This window comes from Citrus sinensis, chromosome 5 (genome assembly GCF_022201045.2).
Source record: "Citrus sinensis cultivar Valencia sweet orange chromosome 5, DVS_A1.0, whole genome shotgun sequence".
Classification (NCBI taxonomy): Eukaryota; Viridiplantae; Streptophyta; class Magnoliopsida; order Sapindales; family Rutaceae; genus Citrus; species Citrus sinensis.
Window position 1 is genome coordinate 11,653,910 of NC_068560.1, and position 25,047 is coordinate 11,678,956.

The following is a 25,047-nucleotide window of genomic DNA, read 5'->3' on the forward strand; positions in this document are numbered from 1 at the left end:
ACTCATGCCGAAAACTGGAAGATTTGCAAAACAAGCTGCAAATTTTGGGGTTGTGATGTGGATCAATATTTTGAAGTTTCAAAATAAAGTTTGAGGTGACTTGGGATTTTATTCAGCACTTAAAGCCTGCTAGGGTAACAATCAAATACTGCAGCAGTCACTTACAATCTCATTAACATTTTCCTGATATTATAGAGTCATGTTTGTTGATCTTGCCTGCCCTCTTGTTCAACAATCATGGGATAGTGACTTTGGCCTGGGGATGAAGGACTGTGGCAATTTTAATGAACATTCAAGAGCGGGCACTCCACCTCAAGTGACATTTTAAGCACAACCCTGTTTCTTTGTCCTAGCTAGAAGAAGACAAATCATCATGTCTCCAACACGCTGCCAATTCTTTCCATAAATTAAAATTGAGCAAGATTGATACTAATTAATTAATTTTCCGTGCCATTCATCTTTTTTTCAATTATATACGAAGGTGAAGCCTCTTATCGATCCAGCTGGTTCTGTGCTTCTCTAGGAGATAATGTCTATGCATGCATCTGATACATAAATTATAATACAAGATCTTTATATAATGACTAGTGTTCATGCATTCTTTTTAATTAGCATAACATGATAATCTTGAGCATAGCCCTTTATTTTAATTTCATTTCTTCATTAAATTAATAAACTACAAGAATGCACGAGCGTTACAGAATCTTGTTCTTTCTACAGGAACAATTTTTGTATATTGTTGCAGAGGCAGTAATTTTACAGATCAATATTAACTGACCACCTAGGGGAGGAGACAATGCATAAAAATAGATGATATAATGTTTAGATCAAGATCGAAATCATGTTGCTAATTGATATTTTTAGAAGATAAGATTCCTCTTGTCCCCCTCATCTGTTGATATATATAATGTGCATATGGTAACCAAATGAGGGCAATACCAGTTCAACTTGTAGCTTTCTCATTCACAGCAAGAGAAAAAATGGCAGCCTTCTACCATGTTCGATCAAACAGTTTACCGACTCAATCACACCCATTCACTTCAGAAGTTGAAGAGACTTTGAGCAGATTACGGTCAGACTCTCAAGCTGCTTCAACTATAGGCCATAACGCAAATGGCCTTCAAGATTTACATGATTGTGTTGATAAAATCTTTCAACTGCCCCTCATTCAACAAGCTTTATCACAAGGCAATAACAGGAAATTGGTTGATGAGCTGTTGAATGGATCTTTGAGGATCTTGGATACTTGCAGCATTGCTCAGAATGCATTGCTGCAATCTAAGGAATCCGTACAAGGACTTCAATCAGTTTTGCGCAGACGAAAGGGCGACGAAACTGAGCTTAAAATTGAGATTAAGAAGTACTTAGCCTCTAGGAAGGCAGTGAAAAAGACAATCCATAAGGCCTTGTGGAATTTGAAAGGCATGGAAAATAAAAGGTCGGCTTCGATCAATGAGGAACGTGTTAGCATGTTGAAAGAGGTTGAAGGGGTCACCATCACTGCATTTGAATCCTTACTGTCCCTTATCTGAGGGCCAAGGACTGGGCATGGAAAATAAAAGGTCGGCTTCGATCAATGAGGAACGTGTTAGCATGTTGAAAGAGGTTGAAGGGGTCACCATCACTGCATTTGAATCCTTACTGTCCCTTATCTGAGGGCCAAGGACTGGATCAATGTTAAGCGGCTTCTCATTGGTTTCAAAGCTAATCCGCCCCAAAAGAATAGCATGCGAAGAAGACGAAAAAGACATTAATGAGTTTGACAAGGTGGATGCTGCACTCATTGGTCACAAGACTATTAGATCTGGTAACATCTTTTGCTTGCAAAACCAGCTTAAAGAATTGGAGTCCAGCATTCAAGATCTTGAAGAAGGACTCGAATCATTGTATAGGCGTTTGATCAAAGCTCGAGTCTCCCTTCTCAACATCCTCAACAATTAGATTACAAATTTTTTTTGCCTAATTCATACTTGTAAATGAGAATTACACTAGTACATCAGTCCAATCATATAATTTTCAATACAAACACAAAGTATTATGTGATATATTCCCGAATATCTTCAATTTTTTTATTTAATTTTTTATTTACTATCATCTTTTTAATCTCAGGAGCGAATGAATGATTCAACATATAAATGGGTTAAATTTTAAATTTAGAGCAAAAGAATTAATCTTATTGTAAAACCTATGGATCAAGTTTTACACACATACTGCCAACAACAAGGACTTCAAAGCAATTCAAAAATTAGACATCATAAATTAAGTTGTCAAGATCCCACTTGTCTCTTGGTAGATGATAGAATAATACCAATTAAGGAGATTCACATGCATGGTAGACTCAATCTTCACACCCATTAGGTAACGCAAAATGCTCTCGCTGTCTGTTGATTTGCACGAATCATCTGCATATGTGTACACGGAATCGTCAAGATTCCAGTTGTGTACAGATCAAAGAAGATCAACATAAGCAACTGTTGATGATCTTCACATGGTAGACTTAGATCTCGAAGGCTTTTGAGTGGTAAAAAAACGTGCTACTTGTCTCTCTGTTAGATCGAATTTCATTTTCCTATTATATAGAAAAACATGCAACGGCCAAGTATCGGAATCTTGTATTCTATTACGTGACAATCATATTTAAAAGCATTGATGAGCATAATTTGCAGATCTTGCCTGGCAGTTGCAAAGCAATCATATGATGTGTCTGCAAATTTAAATTGATTCATCAATCTAAAAAGTTTAGCGTTAAAATAATTTTACACACGTTTTACACGATTATCTACAAGTAGCAAGCCTTTTCTTGCATGTCAACGTCACTTGTGCATTTGCATAATCTGTAGCTAAATGATTATTTTCATGTGGGAATTTTAGAAGGTATTGTGCATGGAACAGCCCCCTTGTACAGATGCATGCATGTCCAGCTCTGCTATTATTTTTTAAAGCTTGATGTGTTTCTTTATAGCTATGGTGTGTTTAAGTGTATGTTGAAAGAGTATTTATTGTTTTTGTGTGTTTTTATGATAAATTGGTGTGTAACTTTTCAATTTCTTTAATAAAAACATTTTCTATAATGTTTTCTTTATACTACCTGAATATTCTTCATGGTCAATTGACTTATTTTATATTTGTGCGTGAAGATATATAATGAATTTGAATAATCACTTGGTGAATAATGCGACAACACACAATTCTACGAAATAAAAAATATTTCCATAATTTAATATTAGCTAAGGCTAATGTTTTGTGGTTCTACTAATTTAATTGAAGGCTCCAGAAGAGCTAATATCATGTTACCAAATGGTGCAAAATTACAAATAAATGATGTTTTATACTCCAGTAGATCCAGTAGAAATCTACTTAGTTTCAAGGATATTCGTCAAAATGGATACCACATTGAAACATCTAGTGAAGGTAATTCTGAATTTCTTTATATTACATCAACTATTTCATGCTAGAAGCATGTATTGGAAACTACCTTTTCTTTCTTCTGGGTTGTATCATACAAATATAAGAACATAGAGATAAATTTTACAATGAACCAGAAGTTCTCTGATCCAAAGATTTTTAAACTTTGGCATGATCGACTGGAGCATCCTGGATCAATCATGATGCGTCATATTATAAAAAATTCATATGGACATCGATTAAAGAACCAGAAGATTTTTTTGCCAACTCAAAGTCTATGTGCGGCTTGTTCTCAAGGCAAATTAATAATTCAGTCATTTCTAATGAAAGTAAGTCTTAAATCTCCTAAATTTTTAGAAAGAATCCAAGGGGATATATATGGCCTTATATATCCAAGTTGTGGACCATTTCGTTATTTCTTGGTTTTAATAGATGCATCAACTAGATCGTCACATGTCTCTCTACTTTCCAGTTGTGGTGTTGCATTTGCTAAATTTCTTGCTCAAATCATTAGATTAAGAGCACAATTTCCTGATTTTCCTATTAAAAAAATTAGACTTGATAATGCTGGTCATTTAATGATTATTGTATGTCTATTGGAATTGACGTTGAGTATTTTGTTGCACACACTCATACACAAAATGGTTCAGTAGTCTTGACACCTGAAGATGTCAAACCTGTTGGTTATAAGTGGGTATTCGTTCGAAAACGAAATGAGAGAAATGAAATTGTGAGCTATAAAGTAAGGTTAGTTGCACAAGGTTTTTCTCAAAGACCGGGCATTGATTATGAGGAGACATATTCTCCTATTATGGATGCAATTACATTTTGATTTCTAGTTAGTCTCGTAGCCTCTGAAGGGCTTGATATAGTTAGTCTCGTAGCCTCTGAAGGGCTTGATATGTGTCTTATGGATATTGTGACTGCATATCTATATGGTTCTATTGATACAAATATTTATATGAAATTTTCCGAAGGTTTTAAAATGCCAAAAGCAAACAAATTAAAACTTCGTAGTTTATATTCTTTAAAACTACAATGATCCTTGTATGGATTAAAACAGTCTAGGCATATGTGGTACAATCGCCTAAGCAAACTATTTATTGAAAGAAGGACGTGTAAATAATCCAATTTGTCCTTGTGTTTTTATTAAAAAATCTGAAATTGGATTTGCAATAGTTGCAGTATAAGTTGATGATTTAAATCTTATTGGAATTCCTGAAGAGCTTTCGAAAACAGCTTGTTTGAAATGAAAGATCTTGGAAAAATGAAATTCTTTATTGGCTTATAGATTGAGTATTTGCCAACTGGAATACTCTTATATCAGTTAACATACACTAAAAAAGTTTTGAAGCATTTTTATATGGATGAAGCCCATCCATTAAGCACTCCAACGGTGGTACGATCACTTGATGTAGAAAAAGATCTATTTCGTCCTAAAGAAGATGGCGAAGCAATTCTTGGTCCTGAAGTACCATATTTAAGTGAAATTGATGCACTCGTGTATCTTGCAAATTGTAATCGACCTTATATTAGATTTTCAGTTAATTTATTAGCAAGATATAGTTTTGCACCAACTGTAGGCATTGGAATGGTGTAAAGCATGTATTTTGCTATCTCCGTGGAACAATTGACAAGGGATTATTTTATTCAAATTGATTAAAGTCACTACTAATTGGATATGCAGATGTTGGATATCTATCTGATCCACATAAAGTCCGATCTCAAACGGGTTATTTATTTACCTCTGGTAATAGTACTGTATGATGGCGATCAATGAAACAAACAATGGTTGAAACATCTTCAAATCATTTAGAAATACTTGTTATTCATGAAGCAAGTCATGAGTGCATTTGGTTAAGATGAATGATATAACATATTTGAGAAACATGTGGATTGTCATCAATTAAAAATAACCCCACAATATTAAATGAGAATAATGCAGCATGCATTGCTCAAATTAAAGGTGGTTATATAAAAGGTGATAGGACCAAGCGTATTTCACCTAAATTCTTTTATACACATGAATTTCAAAAGAATTGTGATATAGATATTCAGCAAATATGCTCAAGTGATAATCTTGCAGATTTATTTACAAAATTTCTACCAACGGCGACATTAAAAAAGTTGGTACACAAAATTGGGATGCGTCAGCTCAAAGCTTTTTCTCCAAATCTTGAAGAATCTATGTCAAGATGAGGGGGAGTATACTTATTGGGGAAAATAATTTATTTTGGAAGAAATTTTATTTATTGTACTCTTTTTCCTCACTAGGTTTTTATCCCATAGGGTTTTTCCTAGTAAGGTTTTAATGTGGCAACTCTATATCTCCAAAATTATTCAAGATATCAATGAATAATGTACTATTTTTCCTTTACTAATTTTTTTTCCTTAATGATTTTTTTTTGTAAAGGTTTTAATGAGGTATATTCTTTGTAATAAACATACAAGAGGGAGTGTTATGAATTTATTAAAATAAATGTGGATGTTCATAAAATATATCTCTTAGTCTCCCCACAACCTGTAGCTTCCCTATCTCACAAGGAATTATGATCCATAATTTTTCCATTAATTTCATGGAGTGATTATGTAACTATAAAAGGAGAGCTCATCTTTTCGTTTTGTACACACATTTGGAATGAATAAAATCACTCTGTAATATATTGTTCTCTCATTTTATTTTTTTATCTTGTGTTACTTCTTTATTTGTGTTGCTGGTTAATAGCTTTTCTAATATGAATAGTTATATTTTAATTATCTATGTGCCAACAACTAAAAATGATGTTCAGGACCTGCACGATTGTAGTGAACATACAAGATATATGTGATAATTTAAAGGATTTAAAATTTTAAAAAACTTTTTTCGGTGGAAATTAATTTATTGAAATAGTATGTAGAAACAAAATCCAACTTAATCATTGTCGTACATACTTTTCTATCTATCTTTAATTTTTCCCTTCTTTTAAAACACTAAATACTCTTAAACTTCTAGTTTAATTACATGAGTTAATATCATAAGAGAAAGTCTTCCATGATGATGACAATGCCATATATATATGTTCATTTCTCTATGCTATAACAGTATTGTTGTTACATTTTTTTTTTTTAATTACTGTGATGGTAACTTAATTTCCTCCCAACTATGTAAGCGATTGGCTGTCGGGCATTTCCACTGCGGCGTAGCTGGAACTGGTGGGTACTTGGGGAGGAAATTCATTTCATTATTTCTTTTTCTTGTATTTTTGTAATCTTTCTTCTTCTTTTTTATCCTTATTTTAAATTTGTGGAATATAACTACGTATGTATTTATAACGAGTTATGCGAACTGAAATGGATGAAATTATCGAACTGAACTCTTTTATTTGATTGTGTAACTTTAAATCATTTATAACTTCGTAGCTAAAGAACAATAAAACAAGGAAAAATAGAAGGTTCTGTTGGAGCGCCTTTTTTTTTTTAATACTAATTAAACATCAGATTACTGCATTACACAGATATTTACAACAACTGCTATTATAGCAGATATATTACACTGATAATTACAATCAGATATACATGATTGGGACTTACATTATTACATTGAATTCTGTGAAGTACATGCCCAGACAAATAACCTCTCACAGAGGAGGGATGTCCATCCTCCACTCGCATTTCGCAAGGGAGAATGATTTTTACATATTAAGAACATTTAGCCCCCACAATGCTTTTGTGGGGGCTAGAACCGCTGTTGGAGCGCGTTTGGTACCTTGTCTGGTAGTCCACTTTTTACCATTATAACCGTCACATTCAACCCGTTTTTGTTCCAACGGTTATAATAAGCCTAATTAAATAACACTTAAGGGTTAGAAACATTAATGGTACACAATTGCTTGCTCCGCTCCTACTTAGCGATTGCCTTTTCTGAATTGTTTTTGTTAGTCCATTTTATGTTCTATGAAAATAGAGGAGTGTAAAAATTATGTTGTGCGTTCTCTAGTTTTATGTTTTCTGCCAACATGGGTCACACCATAGATCACACACTCTTTATGGTAATAATTTCATTTACGAAGTGGATAAATATTTTATTATTGCTGTTGTTGTATATTTTAGAAAATATAATCAGTTAACATACATTTGTAACTTTCAATATTATCATTGATTGATTTACACTTCCCCAAGTAATAAATTATAGAGTCAGTTTGAGATTGCAGTAACTAATAAAATAAGATGCTTCTACTATGTAGAAGAAATAAGTTGCCGAATGTTGTGAGTTTGAAAAACAAAGCATGTATATAATGTGAGTTTTATTTTACAATTAGTTTAATAATTTTTTCAACCGTGGTAATGAAATTCTATTTGAATTCATGGTTAGCTTTCATATGAAAATTATTCATTGCTCATCAAGAAAATTTAAACAATCATATGCTAGTCTTATTGATTCTTATGATTGAAAAAAAAAAGTAAAGGTAATAAACGAATATATTAACTTATAAGATCAAAACTTTCATATTGGTGAATATGTATAGACTATACGGTATTGTAGTTATGGTTATATGATATTTAAGGTTATAATTTATTTATTAGGTTTTATGAAAAAATAATACATAATTGTCTTTTTATTAAAACCTCAAGTTTATAATAGTAGCTTGAAAAAAAAGTTTGGGTGACTTATTTAATAAACTACTTATTTTAACAACCCCCTACTTACTTTAGAAATATTGTCAAAAGAGAAAAACTTACGAAATAAGTATCTTTTAGCATTTTAACCTCAATCCGAATGGGACCATAATTCATAAATTTATGAAGTACCAAGATTAAGAGCATTAATCGAAGTGTGGGGTAACTCCCCTATAGTCCTTAAGTTTGAATAAATTAACCAGTTAGTATTTATATTTTCAAAAACTACCCAATAACTGATAAATTTAACTTTTTAAAAGTAAAATATTATTTTCATATAATAAAACTTAAAATTCAAACAAATTTTAATGATATGAAATAGCTGAAAAGTAGAAGAACAATTAGCATTCTTCATCAAAAACGAACATTTACCTAAATAAAGTCTTGAAGTTTGAAATAAAATTTGCTGGATGTTACACCCAATACGCAGCTGTACAGTGTAATATCCTAAATCAATTTCCACTCTTTCCATAATTATCTGTCCATGCATAATGGAAGAACAAACACACTGGATTGATCCCATCAAAGACATTAGAGCTCTGCCCTAGTAATTACTCATCTTAGTCCTTTTTCTCTTATTTTTATGGTAGTGAATTTAAATTATAAGTTTTCTTTTTGGCTCAGACTCTAGATATAGGGAATTTATTTATCGTCCACTCACTTTCGATCGAAAATGAAAAAAAAATAATTATCCAATCCGAATTATGAATTCGATCTCAGTCCGTTTTGAAGGTTCAAAGTCATATTCAGTTCGCTTGAGTTTTATTTTCAGTTTAGGGAATATATGCCCGTTACTACCTGTTATATTATAATTAAACCTGACCTGGCACGTTAGCAAACGTTCCAAATCGGGTCAACCCACAACACGTTAGGATAAAACTTAGCAGGACACCAATTCACTTACGGATGGCAATGGGTCAGCCCGACCTGATCGGGTCAAGGTCGGGCGGCGGGCTTTTGTCCAAGATCAAAGTTTATAATTTCTTTTTTAGATTTTTTATATTTAAGTAATTCAAATTTTTTAAAAAAGGACATAACCTCTCATATATATTAAAATTTAACTTAATCATACAAATTACTAACGTCTTAGTCATATAATTATATAAATAATAAAATAAACATAAATCGAAGCCATGTCTTATAAAGTTATACGAATAAAATCAAATTTTTTTTTTAACTTTAGAATGGGTTTGGTCGGGTTAGGTAGGGCCCGAACCCTGACCTGAATTTAATTGGGCCATATATCAAGTCAATTAGGCCAAAACTTAGGCTGATCATTTTGCCACTCCTAAATTCACTATACACGAAAAAAATGAAATAATTGACAATTAAAAACTATCAAATAAGGATATATTTGACAGTTAAAAAGTATCAAATATGCTTGTGTCAAATATCCTTATTTGACAACAATCAGGGGGAGGTACGCTCAGCCTTATATAAAGAAATAAGATCATGTTCATGAAGCTATATATTTATCTAAATTCACTCTACACTTTGAGCGTCAAATCATTTTCAACACCAAAAGCAATGCCTAAATCAGCAATAACAATTAGTACAATTCAATTCTTAGTTAGCCTTCCACCGTCGATCCTGAATGTTTTCATGGGAATTCTGTATATGAATAAATAAGATAATAATATATGAGAGAGTACAAAATTATAAACTGTGAACTAGGTAGATGAAGGGGGGGGGGGGGAGGCTAAAATCTTGCCTTAGTAATATGCCATGCAAAATTACACCAATTGTACAATATATCTTGCAATTTAAATCAGCCACAACAAATTAACCAAATCACGAAGGCGCTTCAGATTTAATTTCTGTATAGGGAACAATAATCAAATTAAATATTGATTTACTTGCATGCTAGACTAATGACTAAACAAAATCATTCTTAATATTCATAGTTAAAGTCACAATATAGTAGTGTACTTCAATTGAATCATCTACTCTATACCTGCATTACTTGTCCCTTTTATACTTTTTTTTTTTGACACCATGTCACTAACATAAGTGGTCTATTTAGAGGTGAATTTTGTTGATCTAAAATAAAAAGTTATACTTGTTTGTCACTCATTCAGTTTATGCACATCATTTTAACCACAATTCCTAAAATCTATGATTAGTTTAACCTATGTTAATGATCCAACCTTTCACAAAGTATGCCTTGATCTGCAATAATCTCCTTCTTGAATCTCATATGTGATCCAACTGAATGTAATCAAATTACATCAGTAAGTTCATACACGATTAAAACAAATCATTCAATAAATTTACTACAGTCCAAATATAAATAGAGTTCCCAACTCTATTTATCAACTGCAAACTCAATTTATTTAATCATAAGATAATTTGTATTTATGTCATCTATGAATCTATATGATGATCACATAAATACATATAATACAATTAAACGGACCTTATTCAAAATACTTATGTAATTAGAATATCTGAAAGATATCTCAAGTATTTTATTAATCAAAGAATGTTTTTATAAATAAATCAATATGGTTTAAATAGCACAAAATCCCAACAGTTCTAGTGTAGTTCTAAAAATTCAAGAAAAAAATAGTCGTCAAAGAGAAAAAAATAGTCGTCAAAGAGAAAAAAATGTTGAATTAACGACAAAGATAAACCGAAATGGAATAATCTAAAATATTATTAATGAAAATATTGTATAATGAAATAAGCATAACAAGGCTATTTATGCTTGTTAGGATTATCGTATTTCTAATAGACTTATGACTCTTTATAAGAAAAGGATTATGACTTGAACAAGAAAATATAAAGCAAATCCTAATTAAACTACAATTACAAACATTACCTAAATAAGCTTAATAAAACAAGATAAATCTCAATAAAATGCTAAATACTAAATTGATTCAAATATTGTAGTTTCTAATGTACTATACCCTCTATGCTTCCTACATCGGTCTGCTCCTCTTTTAAAAAAAAAACCTCGTCCTTGAGTTATACTAAAAACAAAAGATTATTTAGTGGCTGAAACTTAAAGTGGAGTAGCAATTAATCTTGGAGCTAGAAATTGTAGCCTTTCACATCAATCTTCCTTGAAACTCGAAATGCCCATACTTCATTTGTTTCTTGAACTTGTTACTGATATTTTGAGAAGATGAAGATTTCCATGAACAAACAATGCTCAAATGAATTTTGTGCTTCTCCAAATTTTACTCAATGCAATCTCTGTTCAATTTCTCCTTTTGAACAAGTCTTCTAGGAGTAAAACTTTCTTATCTTTAATGTAGGTAGGCATAACCATATCAATAAATGCAAAAAGATTTTCTTTAATAACAATTTGCTTAGATTCAACTTCAACTGGTAAAGCCATATCAACTTTATCATCTTCCTCAAGAATTATTGTCTCTTCAACATGAGATTCTTGCATAACTTTAGCCATATCATTAGATAAAAAACTCATATCAAGAATAAATAGCACCTTCTCATTAGATCAATCAAGCTCATTTGAAATCACTTCAAGAGAAGCTTTTGCGACATTCTTTTCTTTCAATGATGAAGCTAGTAAAGATTGCTTTTCCATGCTAAATCTTCAACTTTGAAATCTTGGATAAACTCTTTAGTTTTACTTACTTCAATGGTTGGATCTTGAACAGTCAATATCTCTTCAATAACTCTAGAATCTTCAAGCATAATATGTTCTTACATTGGCCAGTTTATTTCATTAATTACATTCGAGCCTTGGTGGCCTTAATATCTTCACCAGGAGAATTACCAGACTCTTAATCAATGTTAATAACCTTAGGATGCCTCTTCTTCTCTTCAGCAAACTTTGGCACTGTGATCCTTAAAACCCATTTTCTAAATGAGCCTTAATATGTTCCAAGTTAGCACTCATTGGCATCATAAACTACCTCTAAAACTTGTCATTTGTTTTCTAAGATCTGTGTCATTTCTCTCCTTCAACTTCCTCGTTATAATCACTGCTCTTCCTTTCCCCACGCATTCTTAGTACCCTATTCTCTTCAACTTCAATCTTCACGTTATCTTTCTTTATCCCTAGAATGTCGAGTGTGATTACCTATGCTGGTGGTGTTTCTTTCCATTTTGCTCTTGCCAGGACTAGAGTTTGATGACGATCAACTCCTTTTGGGATTATCAGAGGGGTTTGTTTTAGCATCTCAAAAGGTTCTTATGTCATTAGGAACACTATGTAAAAGAAATGTGATATTGTATATAGCATCAAAGCACTTGCTTGTGATGCCATGATCATCAAGATTGTCATCATTATAAACTCTGAATATTATACATCTTGAATTTTGGAGGAAGTGGCGTGTCCAATATATCCATAGTAAAAAGAGGTTCTACCTTTTCCAAATGTAGTCCAGTCGGAACTTTCTCAATATCATCCATCCTCTTCTTGAGTTTTTTTAACTCTGCTTCCAAGCCCGCTAAGTTAGCACTAGATTTGACTTCCTCATGCCCTTTGAATTCACGTCTCTCATTCAGCCTTTCATGCAGGTCTCTAGAATTCAGTACTTGTGAACGATCACGACTTTCATGATTAGCATGGCTTGCATGGCTCCTAACTTATGAGCCTGCTCGAGATTTTTCTCCATCATGACCATGTTGTTAACCATGATGTTGTAGCTGTTGTTCTTCAACTATTGGGGCAGGACCACGATTCCTTTGGTTCTCTATGTATTAGAGCATCATATTAATGTTTTGTGTCAAGTCGGCCACTTGCTGAGCAAGCGGCGGTTGCAGGCCAACGTTGCTACACTACCTCCTTGGGGTCTTGGGACCTGCAGTAATCTGTGGCTGCGATGGCCACGTTGGCTTCATTGACTCACGATTTGGTGGTGTTTGACTTGAATTGCGACTAATTAAATCGTCCCCACAAACAACACCAATCTATTGACGTTGATTTTTGGTCAACTAGAAAATTAAATAAACGAGACGATTTAAGAACCACAAAATTTACGTGGTTCAGTACTTGGCCTATATCCACGGAAGTAGAAAGAGTAACTTTCACTATACAATGAGAATTACATCTACCTTTTCTCATGAATTTTCTTGTGCCTTTATAAAGCATTCAAGGGCTCTCAATTTATAATATAATTTTTCAGTATCCTAAGTCGTGGATAACTCCTTGTTTTTATCGGTTTTAACACTTAATTAGAGTTTTATCTGAATTCTATGCTTATCTCCTTTTTAAATTGGGTTTCCAAGTTTCCTGATTTTTCTTTATAGATTTGCAATCACTTTACTTTGCATGCTCCTCCATGCTTTACTTTAATTTGTATGCTTCCTGCTCCATGCTCTATTTTACCATGCATGCTCACTGCTTCATTTTATTTTGCATGCTTCCTGCTCCATACTCTATTTTACTATGCATACTCCTTACTCCATGCTCCACTTTAATTTGCATGCTTCGTGCTCTATGCTCCATTTTGCTATGTATGCTTCCTGCTCCATGCTCCACTTTAATTTGCATGCTTACGGCTCCATGCTCCATTTTAATTTGCATGCTTCCTGCTCCATGTTCCATTTTACCATGCATGCTCCCTGCCCTATGCTGCACTTTAGTTTTGCATGCATGCATAATTTTTTCTCCTGATAACAATATATAAATCAACAATCCCAACTAACTAAAAGGATTCAGATACCCGTTAGATTGAAATTCACATCATAGTTTGTCCGAAAACTACAAAGAGAATGACCATAAAAACAAAGTACATAGCTTGTCACATAAAAACAGTACATACCTCATTCGCAACTCTTATGTTTGCATATATCTCATTGTCGGCCAAAGCACTATTTGGCCATAATTGACATAAGAGCTCAACGATAACACAATACACAATTGGATTGATAGTTGCTTGATCGGGAAGCCTAACTTTGGACTTATAATATGATCTTTTCATAGGCTTTGTCAGAGATTGTTTTGTAATTAACTTCATAAGCTGAACCTATATAAATGCTTGAGTGTTCTTTATTAAAATAGCATGATTGGACATAATTATAATTAATATAATGGAAATCAAATTATTATGATTGAATTTACTAGATTAGCATTATTTCATCTTTGTATAATCTAACTTGAGACAATCAATATTTATATTGATTTCGTCACTTTGAGCATTACTTTGATGTATGCTTTTGAAAAATTCTCTTCACCTACTGATTTCATGTACCAAAACTTTTACCCACAACATAACTCTATAGAAAATTAACTAAAATCAAATGAAATATCTAGGGTGTAATTAGCTATTGATCAAAGGAAAAGAAGAAACAAATGAATTTGTAACGGGTACTGCAATACGTATATGAATTTCGTTAGAGTTCTTTATCATAGATAAAATTCAATTATATGTCCTTCATATTTTCTCTTTGAAATAGTCCTAAAAAGACTTGCAATATACATTGTGTATTTGCTATGAGATTTATTGGAGTGAATTGTTGTTTTTGTGATTATCAAATAATATATTTGAGAGTTATTTACTTTTGTAGACATAAAATTGAAATTATTTTAAGGGAAAAGTCACCCACACTTCCAAGATTTACTTAAATGATCACACAGACCCCCTTAGTTTCAGCAATGGTTACAAAGGCTCTTTTTATTTCATAAATGACTATTATACCCTTTGATTATAACAACCCAAGTAAATATAAGTATGGTAATAAGATAAAAATAAAAAAAAATCTCATATGATAAAAATAAAATATTACAATAATTATAATTAATAAAATAGCATATATAATGAAAATTATTTTTAATATTAAGTTATTATTAGTCTATCCCAATGGATTTTATTAATTAAAATCTATTAATCCAAAAATTGACTTTAAGATTTATACTAATATAGACATAATTAAAAAGATTTTGTAAATAAAATAATATAAATTATTGTGAATGTTAAGTATAATTATTTTAATATTATGAATATGTCAAATAAATTTTATTATTATTAAAGAATGTAACAGACTAATAATGTTAAAATAACTTGTCTAATGTTCAAAACATTTTATAAATTTTATCTTATTTCATATATTAAATTATTTTAAGTTTAATTTGTATTTATTGTAGAAATTTATTTAAAGTCAATTATTGGGTTGTTGTAATTAAGGATATAATAGTCAAAAAAAGATCCGTGTAACTGTTTAAGCAGACCTTAGGGATATTGGTGGCCTTTTCCCCTATTTTAATTATGTAGAAGAGTTTACTCATTAATGGGAGGGTTTGCTCATTAATGGTTAGTGAAGTAACCGACCAGAGGAATTTATCAAAAGCACTTGGTTACGTCATCTTCATACATGTACACTGTCTCCAAATCCCATAACAACAAAAACAGAAAATTAAAAGAGAAACAATATCCCACAATGCCAAAAAATATCAGAAAGAACAAGCAAACTAAGCAAATCAAAAGCATTTGCTTGTGATGCCATGATCAAGAATGCTGCTGCCATATCAAGAAATGGCCCTGCAAGAACATAAAATGCCACATGTTACCTAATATGTTTTGAATAAAGATTATCATCATCCGAAATTCTGAATTTCGTATACAAGACATTATAAATAAAAAATTCAAAGAAACGAGAAGAATTTAAACCAACCAACTACAAGGATAGCCATTAGGTAGAATTTCACATGAAGAACAACCAATCAAACAAGCTTCTATTTGCTTGATTGCCGAGAGCATTCGACCACTTCTGCATGAACTGAAGATCCCATAGAATTTTGGTTCCATCCATTCTGGCAAAAATACTTAAATCTGATATCGGTTTTGTTGGGAAAATATGCTCTTTAAAAGCATATGTGTTTATTTAATTGTAATAAACTATTTTTCTGATTAATAAAATAAATGAGGTATTTTATTCAAATATCTTAATTGCATTAATACTTGTATTAAAGTCCATTTAATCATATTATATGTATTTATGTGATCACCATGTGGATTCACAGAAGACATAAATACAAGTTATCTTATGATTAAATAAATTTAGTTCGCAGTTGATAAATAAAGTTGGGCACTTTATTTAGGTATAGACTGTAATAAATTCATTGAATGCTTTGTCTTAATCATGTATGAATTTATTGATGTAGTACGACTACATTGAACAGGATCACATATGAGATTTAATTAACTTTGTAATAACTGTCAGACTTATTAAATCTCATAGGCGTTGATTTTACTGTAATCTTAATCTTGAGTTAATTATGATTTCATGATTGTAATTGTTATTCCATTTGAGTTACCAATGGGCACGACACATCCTTATGGTCAAGATTACCCGGTATCTTGGTGGGAGCAATTATGAGTATTGGAGTTATGGATTAACAATATAGAATTTGTACAACACATCTCTTGATGGGTTTTCGACACTTGATCATAGAATTCTCTGGCCAGAGTGTGTCAACATATTTAGTATGTTGAAAATGATTATTAGAGAAAACCAGTAAGGATCAAGGAATAAGATGTTATTAAATTGATTGGACAGTTGAGATATCAATTTAATTAACGATGTGGTACAAAGGATTGTGCAGTAAAGAAATCAATGTGGCTTGGGACGAATTATTATTCGAGCATACAATTATGGAAGTCAGTTCCAATCTTTTAGTGGAGTAGATTTGGAATTAAATAATTGGGCTAGTTTAATTACAGGCCTAATTATTGTAGCCACTATTGTATGTTCCCAAATGATCCCCGGGTTAGCTCATTTAATTGACTGCACCACTACTGGACTAATAAGTAAGATAACTAGCTATTTGGGTCAAAAGCCTAAATATATCATTTAGTGGGAGGCTCCATTTAATTAGCTTTTGTATAAGGGGCCTTATGTTATTTTACAAGGTGGGTCCCTTATTGAAAAAGAAAATAACGTCAGTTTTATTTAGGGCATTATTTGGAGCCTAGGGTTTTCACTAAAGGGAGATATATAAGGCTTATTTTCTCTAAAGAAAAAAGAAGCCACTTTATACAAATCGGAGAATAAGATTTTTCTCTCTATTGTTGAGAGAAAAATTTTCTCGTGCTAGTTGCTTTGGTAGTGATAACGGCGCCCACACGTCAAGTGCAGATCGAACCTGAGTCATAACCTGGAAGATCATTGGTGACAGTTCGTGATCTAACAAGCGTGGTGGTGACGGATCGTGATCTAACAGGAGTGGTGGTGGTGGATCGTGATCTAGGAGCCTAAATCACTTCAGCGGAAAAAGCCAACTCGGATTTTCAAGGTACGATTTCTAGAATACGAATTCTTATATATTATATGAGAGCGATCTTCAAAAGGTTTTATAAAAATTTAAAAACCTGATTTTTCCCAACAATTGGTATCAGAGCCATCTCATATTAATATATAAGAATATTGTATGAAATCATTCTTGAAATTTATGTATTAGAGTGGTACAATTTATTCAGATATCTATTATTTATTTAATATATGAATAAAGCATGTTATAGTTTGTCTTAATTCATGGTTAGATTTTTCGTTGTATTTTTCTTTTGGATCTGTAACAAGAGGGGTGGTTTTTTATCACCATGTTTCCCTCTTGATTTATTTTACCGTTATAGAATTTTTGTAAGCCAAAATTGGCCTAGGAAATTTGTAAATCAATCACGGATGGCAGATCAAAGCGATGGAGGCCGGAAATTCTGACAGCGGCAACAAACCAGGGCACGCTGCAGCAGCGCGCGCGGCCAGCAATGGCCAGCGGCACGCACGGCCAGCAAGGCCAGCAGCGCGCGCTGCATGTGCTGCAGCTGGAAGCAACGCTGCCAGCAGCACGCACGCGAGCGAGGCCAGCAGCAAGCGCGCGGAGGCTGGAATCTTGCGCGCGGAGGCTGGAAGCTTGCGGACGTTTGCGGCTGGCGGAGGGCGTCGTTTCGAGGCTTCCCGGCGTGGCGGTGATGGTCAAATCGGCGTCGGAAATGCATGAACAGTCGCTGCCTGTTGAGTGTTAGAAAATGCATATTTATAAAGGAGAAAACCGTCATTTTACATTTTAAGTCTTACTAACAACCCTTACTTTTATGTATTTAACCTTCTTGTGATTTAATTACATGTGTTTTATTTTAATTAAGTATTTTATGTATTTTAGAGGCATTATAGTCATTTCACAATAAAGGAGAGATCAGACGGCAAAACGGACATCACTTTTGAACTCAGGACGGTCGAAAACCTTAGGAGGAGCATAAAAGGAAAAATGGCACTATTCACATGTACGGTACTATTCACGTGTACGGTACTGTATACGTTACTGTTCACAACACTGTTCACATAGACGGATGATGACGTGGCATTGACCGATGATGTGGCATTGACTGATGAGGTGTCACGATCCTGTTGGACTAAAATTCTTATGTACTGTTGATGGTGACGTGGCAGCATATCAGTGGACGAAAAATCTCGCGTACGGTGCATGCATCACACAGGATTATTTTCAACCAAACCGCGTTACTGTTCATCCGGGTCAAACCGCGTTACTGTTCAAAGTCGGGTCAAACCGTGTTACTGTTCATCCGCGTGGTCAAACCGTGGACTGTTGACTGATGACGTGGCGCAATCCTGAGCGTCCAAACTGTTTTTAATCCGATGGCCATGATTTACTCCATGTATCTATAAAAAGGGGGCCTCCCCCCCCTAATTTGATATCTCTGAATCCATTTTTGGACTCTGTTTTCTGTAATTCCCTCTCCATCTTGTATTTTCTTCATATTTTAATAAATTCCCATTTTGCCCCTAGTTCAATTATGAGTGGCTAATTTTCTTTCAAGCTTGGGTTGAAGGTGAAGTCTCAACATGTGTCATGGGCTTAATTTGGTAAATTTATTTTCTCTTCCCCTCTAGTTTTTGTGGATGTTTTGACTTCTCGTCGACAAATAATACTAATCTTGTCTAGTACCGCCTTGGTTTCACCGGCTCTCTAGTATAAGGTTATTATTATTTGGCACGATAAGCCCTTAGCACCATATTGATTAGAGCGTGGTTCATGAGGTGTGGATTCCCCCCTCATGATTTAATTGGCATTAATACGGATTATTTAGCCCATGATGCATGTTGATACGGATCCAGATACCTAAGTACGTCAATTTAATAGATTTTCTCTTCAAATTATTCTCTCAATTGCAATTCCAATTTTAAGATTTATTCTCGCCATTTTAATTTAATTATTAGCATATTCCAAATCATTTCCACCATAAATCCAACTACCCATTTACAAAATTAATTCTATATATAATTAAAATCCACCTCCTCGTGGGATCGACACTCGTCACCATTAGTCTATACTACAATAGATTCGTGCGCTTGCGAGTACATTAAAATTTGCACAACAAGTTTTTGGCGCCGTTGCCGGGGAGGTAAGTAATTTTAATTCATAGAATTAATTTTTTTTTGAATAATTTCTTTTATTTGTTTTCTTGTATTTTTATTATTATTAAAAAAAAAGAAAAAGAAAAAAAAGTGAATCCGCATTTAGAGGTTAGTAATTTCTTTTCTTTTTCTCTTCTTTAAATTTCTGTAATTTAATTTTCAAGTTATTTTTTTTTTCTTTGTAATTTTTGTTTATCTTACTAACTCTTTTTAGTTAATTTATTTTACGTATTTGTTTTTGTGTATTTTTATAGAAAGTTTGTAATAGCGCAATAAGGTTAGTATCGTAATTTCTCCCTCTTCTTTATTTTTATTTATTTTGTTCCCATCTTTATTTTTTATTTTTTTTGCATGCATGGTCGAAGGTCATTATTACCCAATCTTGAACCTATAGACCTTGAACTTGAGAAAACACTTCGCACACACAAACAAGTAAAAAATAAAATGGATTTGCAACCACAGGAGAGGCCATTTAAGGATTATTTCAGTCCTTTAGCAAATTTGAGCACATCATGTATAAGATACCCAAATGTAGCTGCTAGGAGCTTTGAATTAAAACCTAGTGTGCTAAATTGTCTCCCCACATTTTATGGCCTAGAAAATGAGGACCCATATAATCATCTGAATGATTTTCATGCCATTTGTCAAACTTTTAAATATGAAAATTTTTCAGATGATGATGTTAAACTCAGATTATTCTCATTTTCTTTAAAGGATAGAGCTCGTTCATGGCTTAATACATTGCCTGCCAATAGCATTTCATCATGGGAACAAATGGTAACTAAAGTTTTGAATAAATATTTCCCAGTGCATAAAACCAATGCTATTCGCAGGGAAATCTCGGAGTTTACCCAGAGAGAGGACGAGCAATTTTTCGAAACATGGGAGCGATTCAATGGACTACTCTTGAAGTGTCCACATCATGGGTACGAGAAATGGCACCAATGTCAATACTTTTTGGAGGGATTACTACCGAATGTTCAAGAATGGCTAATGGCAACTAGTGGAGGAGAGCTAATGTCAAAAAGTGCATCAGAAATTTGGGAATTCTTCCAGCGACAAGCAGATAATTCCCAACAACGGAGTCGATCACTCAGGACTACTAGAAGAATTAAAGGAGTGAATGAGGTTCAAATTGGCGAATCAACTTCAGGAATCAAAGAAGTTAAGGAGATGGTTGAAGGTCTTGCTCGACAAATAGCATCGTTATCGACTGCTAAATCAACAGAATCACATGACCATGACTCATACTCAGATCAAGCCAATGCCATAGGTGTAATAAGAAAACCATCGAATTACAACCCATACTCCAACACATATAATCCTGGATGGAGAGACCACCCCAATTTTTCATGGTCTCAAGGATTCCAACAGAATGGACCAGCAGCTCCAGCTCCACCAATGCAACCAATTCCGCAAATTCCTCAAGCCTCCCAGCCCCCATTTAGACCATACAATCAGAACCAGAACTACTCTCAACCTAGACCATGGGAGGATTCATTCCAGAATCTCAAGAATCTTACTCACTCTACGATTGAGCAACAGAACCGCACCATTGATGGACTACGAAATGAATTGAGAGCGGGCTTCAACTCACAAGCCCAATCAGTTTCAAGCCTCGAGAAGATGGTGGGACAACTTGCTTCTTCAGTTCAGACCTTGGCAATGACCGTTGAGAAAGGTAAGTTTCCAAGTCAACCAGTGCCTAATCCTAAAGGAGTACATGAAGCAAGTACCAGTTCACCACAACAACATGGAGAGGTCAAAGCCGTCATGACCTTACGAAAAGGAAAAGAAGTCGACAACAAAGTGGAGATGCCGGTGACAAAAGAAAATCAAATTGTACCTGTGAATATTGATGACTCATCACCAGAGGAGAAAGACGAAAACAACTCACGAGAATATGTTCCGAAAGCTCCATTTCCTCAGAGGTTAGCGAAAGGAAAAAAGGGAAAATCCACAGGTGAGATTCTTGAAATCTTCAAACAGGTAAGTGTTAACATCCCTTTGCTTGATGCTATTAAACAAGTTCCATCTTATGCCAAGTTTCTTAAAGACCTTTGTACTAAAAAGAGAAATATGCATGTTCAAAAGAAGGCATTTTTAACAGAAAACGTTAGTTCTATACTCCAACATAAAATTCCTTTAAAATGCAAAGACCCAGGCTCCCCCACTATCTCATGTAGCATAGGGAACCACACAATTGAGAATGCTTTGTTGGATTTAGGAGCTAGTGTAAATCTTTTGCCTTACTCTGTATTCGTGAAACTTGGATTGGGAGAATTACACCCAACTCCAGTGGTGTTACAGCTTGCAGATCGGTCCACGAAAATACCTCGTGGTATTGTGGAGGACGTGCTTATCCAGGTAGACAAGTTTTATTTTCCTGTTGATTTTATTGTAATTGACACTCAACCAATACAGGATTCGAGGAAGCACATCCCCATTATTCTAGGCCGACCTTTCTTGGCAACTGCGGATGCTCACATTCAATGCAGGACTGGAAATATGCAGTTGTCTTTCAGCAACATGACTATGGAGCTGAACATCTTCAACATTGCCAAACAACCTCACAGTGCAGATGATGGAATTGTTGATGTGGATTTAATTGAAACAATAGTTGATAACACTTTTCTTTCAAACCTTAGTGATGATCCTTTACAAACATGTTTAACTCACTTTGGTTTGGATTTTGATATTGACAGATCGGTCGATGAGGTCAACGCCCTACTTGACTCAGCACCATCCATGGACACTAATAAATGGAAGTCAAGAGTTGAGCAACTAGCACCATCAGAGAAAAAACTCATCCCATCATCAGAATCACCACCGAAACTCGAGCTCAAACCATTGCCCAAAACATTGGAATATGCATTTTTGGGAGAAGAAAGTACTCTGCCGGTAATCATTTCATCATCCCTAAATGACGAACAAAAAGGTAAGTTGTTGGATGTTTTAAAAGAGCACAAAGCAGCATTAGGATGGACCATAGCGGACATAAAAGGTATAAACCCAGTAGACTGCATGCATTACATTCACCTTGATGAAAATGCTAAATCTACTAGGGAAATGCAACGTCAGTTAAATCCTAATATGAAAGAAGTTGTTAGAACAGAAGTCCTTAAGCTATTAGAAGCAGGTATCATTTACCCAATTTCTGATAGTTCATGGGTCAGTCTTGTACAAGTTGTCCCCAAAAAGTCAGGAGTTACTGTAGTTACCAATGCCGATAATGAATTGATACCCACTAGAGTGACTACAGGATGGCGTGTATGCATTGATTATAGGAAGTTGAATTCTGTCACACGTAAAGACCATTTTCCTTTACCATTTATTGATCAAATGCTTGATAGATTAGCAGGTCATGAATTTTATTGCTTTTTAGATGGCTACTCAGGATACAATCAGATCCCCATAGCACCAAAAGATCAGGAGAAAACTACTTTCACTTGCCCTTTTGGCACATTTGCGTATAGGAGAATGCCATTTGGATTATGCAATGCACCTGCTACATTTCAACGATGCATGTTAAGCATTTTTTCTGATATGGTTGAACGATTCCTTGAAGTCTTTAAGGATGACTTTTCTGTTTTTGGTAACTCGTTTGATCAATGTTTACATCATCTAACGCTAGTTCTGCAGAGATGTATCGAGAAGAACTTAGTCTTAAATTGGGAGAAGTGTCATTTTATGGTAAAACAAGGTATTGTTCTCGGTCACATCATTTCGAGCAAAGGTATTGAGGTTGACAAAGCCAAGGTGGATCTCATTTCTAATCTTCCTCCACCCAAAACAGTCAGAGAAGTAAGATATTTCCTTGGGCATACTGGTTTCTATAGACGTTTCATTAAAGATTTTAGCAAAGTTTCTAGACCCTTATGCAATTTACTTGCTAAGGATGTACCTTTTATCTTTAATGATTCATGTCTTATGACGTTTGAAAAATTAAAACAGTTGTTGACATCATCACCCATCATTCAGGCCCCAAACTGGAGCTTACCATTTGAGCTAATGTGTGATGCATCTGATTATGCAGTAGGAGCAGTATTAGGACAAAGAGTTGATCGAATTCCCCACGTTATTTACTATGCTAGTATGACATTAAATGATGCACAGTTGAACTATTCAACTACTGAAAAAGAAATGCTAGCAGTAGTGTTTGCATTGGAAAATTTTCGATCATATCTCATTGGTTGTAAAATAATTATATTCACGGATCATGCTGCTCTTAAATATCTTCTCACAAAGAAAGATGCAAAAGCCAGACTAATTCGTTGGGTGTTACTTTTGCAGGAATTTGACTTGGAATTCAAAGATAAGAAAGGGACAGAAAATGTTGTGGCGGACCACCTCTCTCGTCTCCATTTTGACACAACTACAGAGCCATTACCATTAAATGAGTCATTCCCTGATGAACAATTGATGAATGTGGAAGTATTACCGTGGTATGCTGACATCGTGAATTATCTTGTTACAGGTCAACTTCCAGAGCATTGGACCAAGCAAGATAAGGCTAAATTCTTTGCAGAGATAAAGAATTTCTTTTGGGATGACCCGTATTTGTTCAAGTATTGTGCTGATCAAATTGTTAGACGATGTGTCCCAGAAAATGAAATTCAGAATATCCTTTCATTCTGCCATGAACAAGCTTGTGGAGGCCATTTCAGTGCTAAGAAAACAGCTACTAAAGTTTTGCAATGTGGTTTCTATTGGCCAACTATATTTCGAGATGCTTACACTTTCTGTTCTTCATGTGATAGGTGTCAACGAATGGGGAGCATTACACGAAGGAACATGATGCCATTAAATCCAATTTTAGTGGTTGAAATTTTTGACGTATGGGGTATCGACTTCATGAGACCCTTTCCCCCATCTTTTGGCCATCAATACATATTGGTTGCTGTTGACTACGTATCAAAATGGGTGGAAGCAATTCCATGTAGGACCAATGATCACAAGGTGGTGATAGCATTTTTGAAAAGCAACATTGTTTCACGCTTTGGATTCCCTCGAGCAATAATTAGTGATGGTGGTGCCCACTTTTGTAACAAAGCATTCAAAGCTCTTTTGACAAAGTATTCAATCACACACAAAGTGGCGACCCCGTATCATCCGCAAACCAGTGGCCAAGTTGAGATCTCCAATCGAGAAATAAAGCACATATTAGAAAAGACGGTGAGGCCGGACAGAAAAGATTGGTCATTAAGACTTGATGATGCCTTATGGGCATATAGAACGGCTTTCAAGACCCCGATTGAGATGTCACCCTACAGGCTAGTGTATGGAAAAGCTTGTCACCTACCTGTGGAACTCGAGCATCGTGCGTATTGGGCCATCAAGAAATTCAATTTTGACATGCAGCAAGCCAGCTCAGAAAGAAGATTACAGCTGGCAGAACTTGAAGAAATTCGCAATGATGCATACGAAAATGCCAAGATTTACAAGCAAAGAATGAAAGTCTTCCATGATAAGCAAATTATGAGAAAATCGTTCACTCCAGGTCAGAAAGTGCTTTTATTCAATTCTCGCTTGCACCTATTCCCAGGTAAGTTACGCTCTCGTTGGTCTGGCTCATTTATTGTTCATACTGTTTTTCCACATGGGGCAATTGAAATTAAGGACCCAAAGAACGGTGTCACG

The 25,047-nt window shown here is 34.2% G+C and overlaps 2 protein-coding genes and 1 non-coding gene across 3 annotated transcripts; 2 read left to right on the top strand and 1 right to left on the bottom strand.

Moving 5' to 3' along the window:
- Positions 1-980: 980 nt before the first annotated feature.
- LOC102609628 (uncharacterized) lies at positions 981-1,532 on the top strand. Its single transcript, XM_052441086.1, has one exon. It carries the CDS (start codon positions 981-983, stop codon positions 1,530-1,532), a length of 552 nt encoding a protein of 183 aa, XP_052297046.1.
- Positions 1,533-1,674: 142 nt separating this feature from the next.
- On the top strand, positions 1,675-24,585 carry LOC127902248 (uncharacterized; the record flags this gene model as incomplete). The annotated part of the gene is made up of 5 exons (XM_052441087.1): positions 1,675-1,911; positions 22,495-22,578; positions 23,305-23,500; positions 23,702-24,058; positions 24,305-24,585. Coding segments are annotated over exons 1-5 (1,155 nt in total), but the record flags the coding sequence as incomplete, so codon positions are not given.
- Positions 20,233-20,336, bottom strand: LOC127902886 (small nucleolar RNA R71). Its single transcript, XR_008055522.1, has one exon. It is a non-coding gene; the product is annotated as a small nucleolar RNA R71 (small nucleolar RNA).
- Positions 24,586-25,047: the final 462 nt, after the last annotated feature.

Excerpts from the sequence above, each read along its gene's own strand:
- LOC102609628 (XM_052441086.1), top strand. The coding sequence starts at position 981 with ATGGCAGCCTTCTACCATGTTCGATCAAACAGTTTACCGACTCAATCA.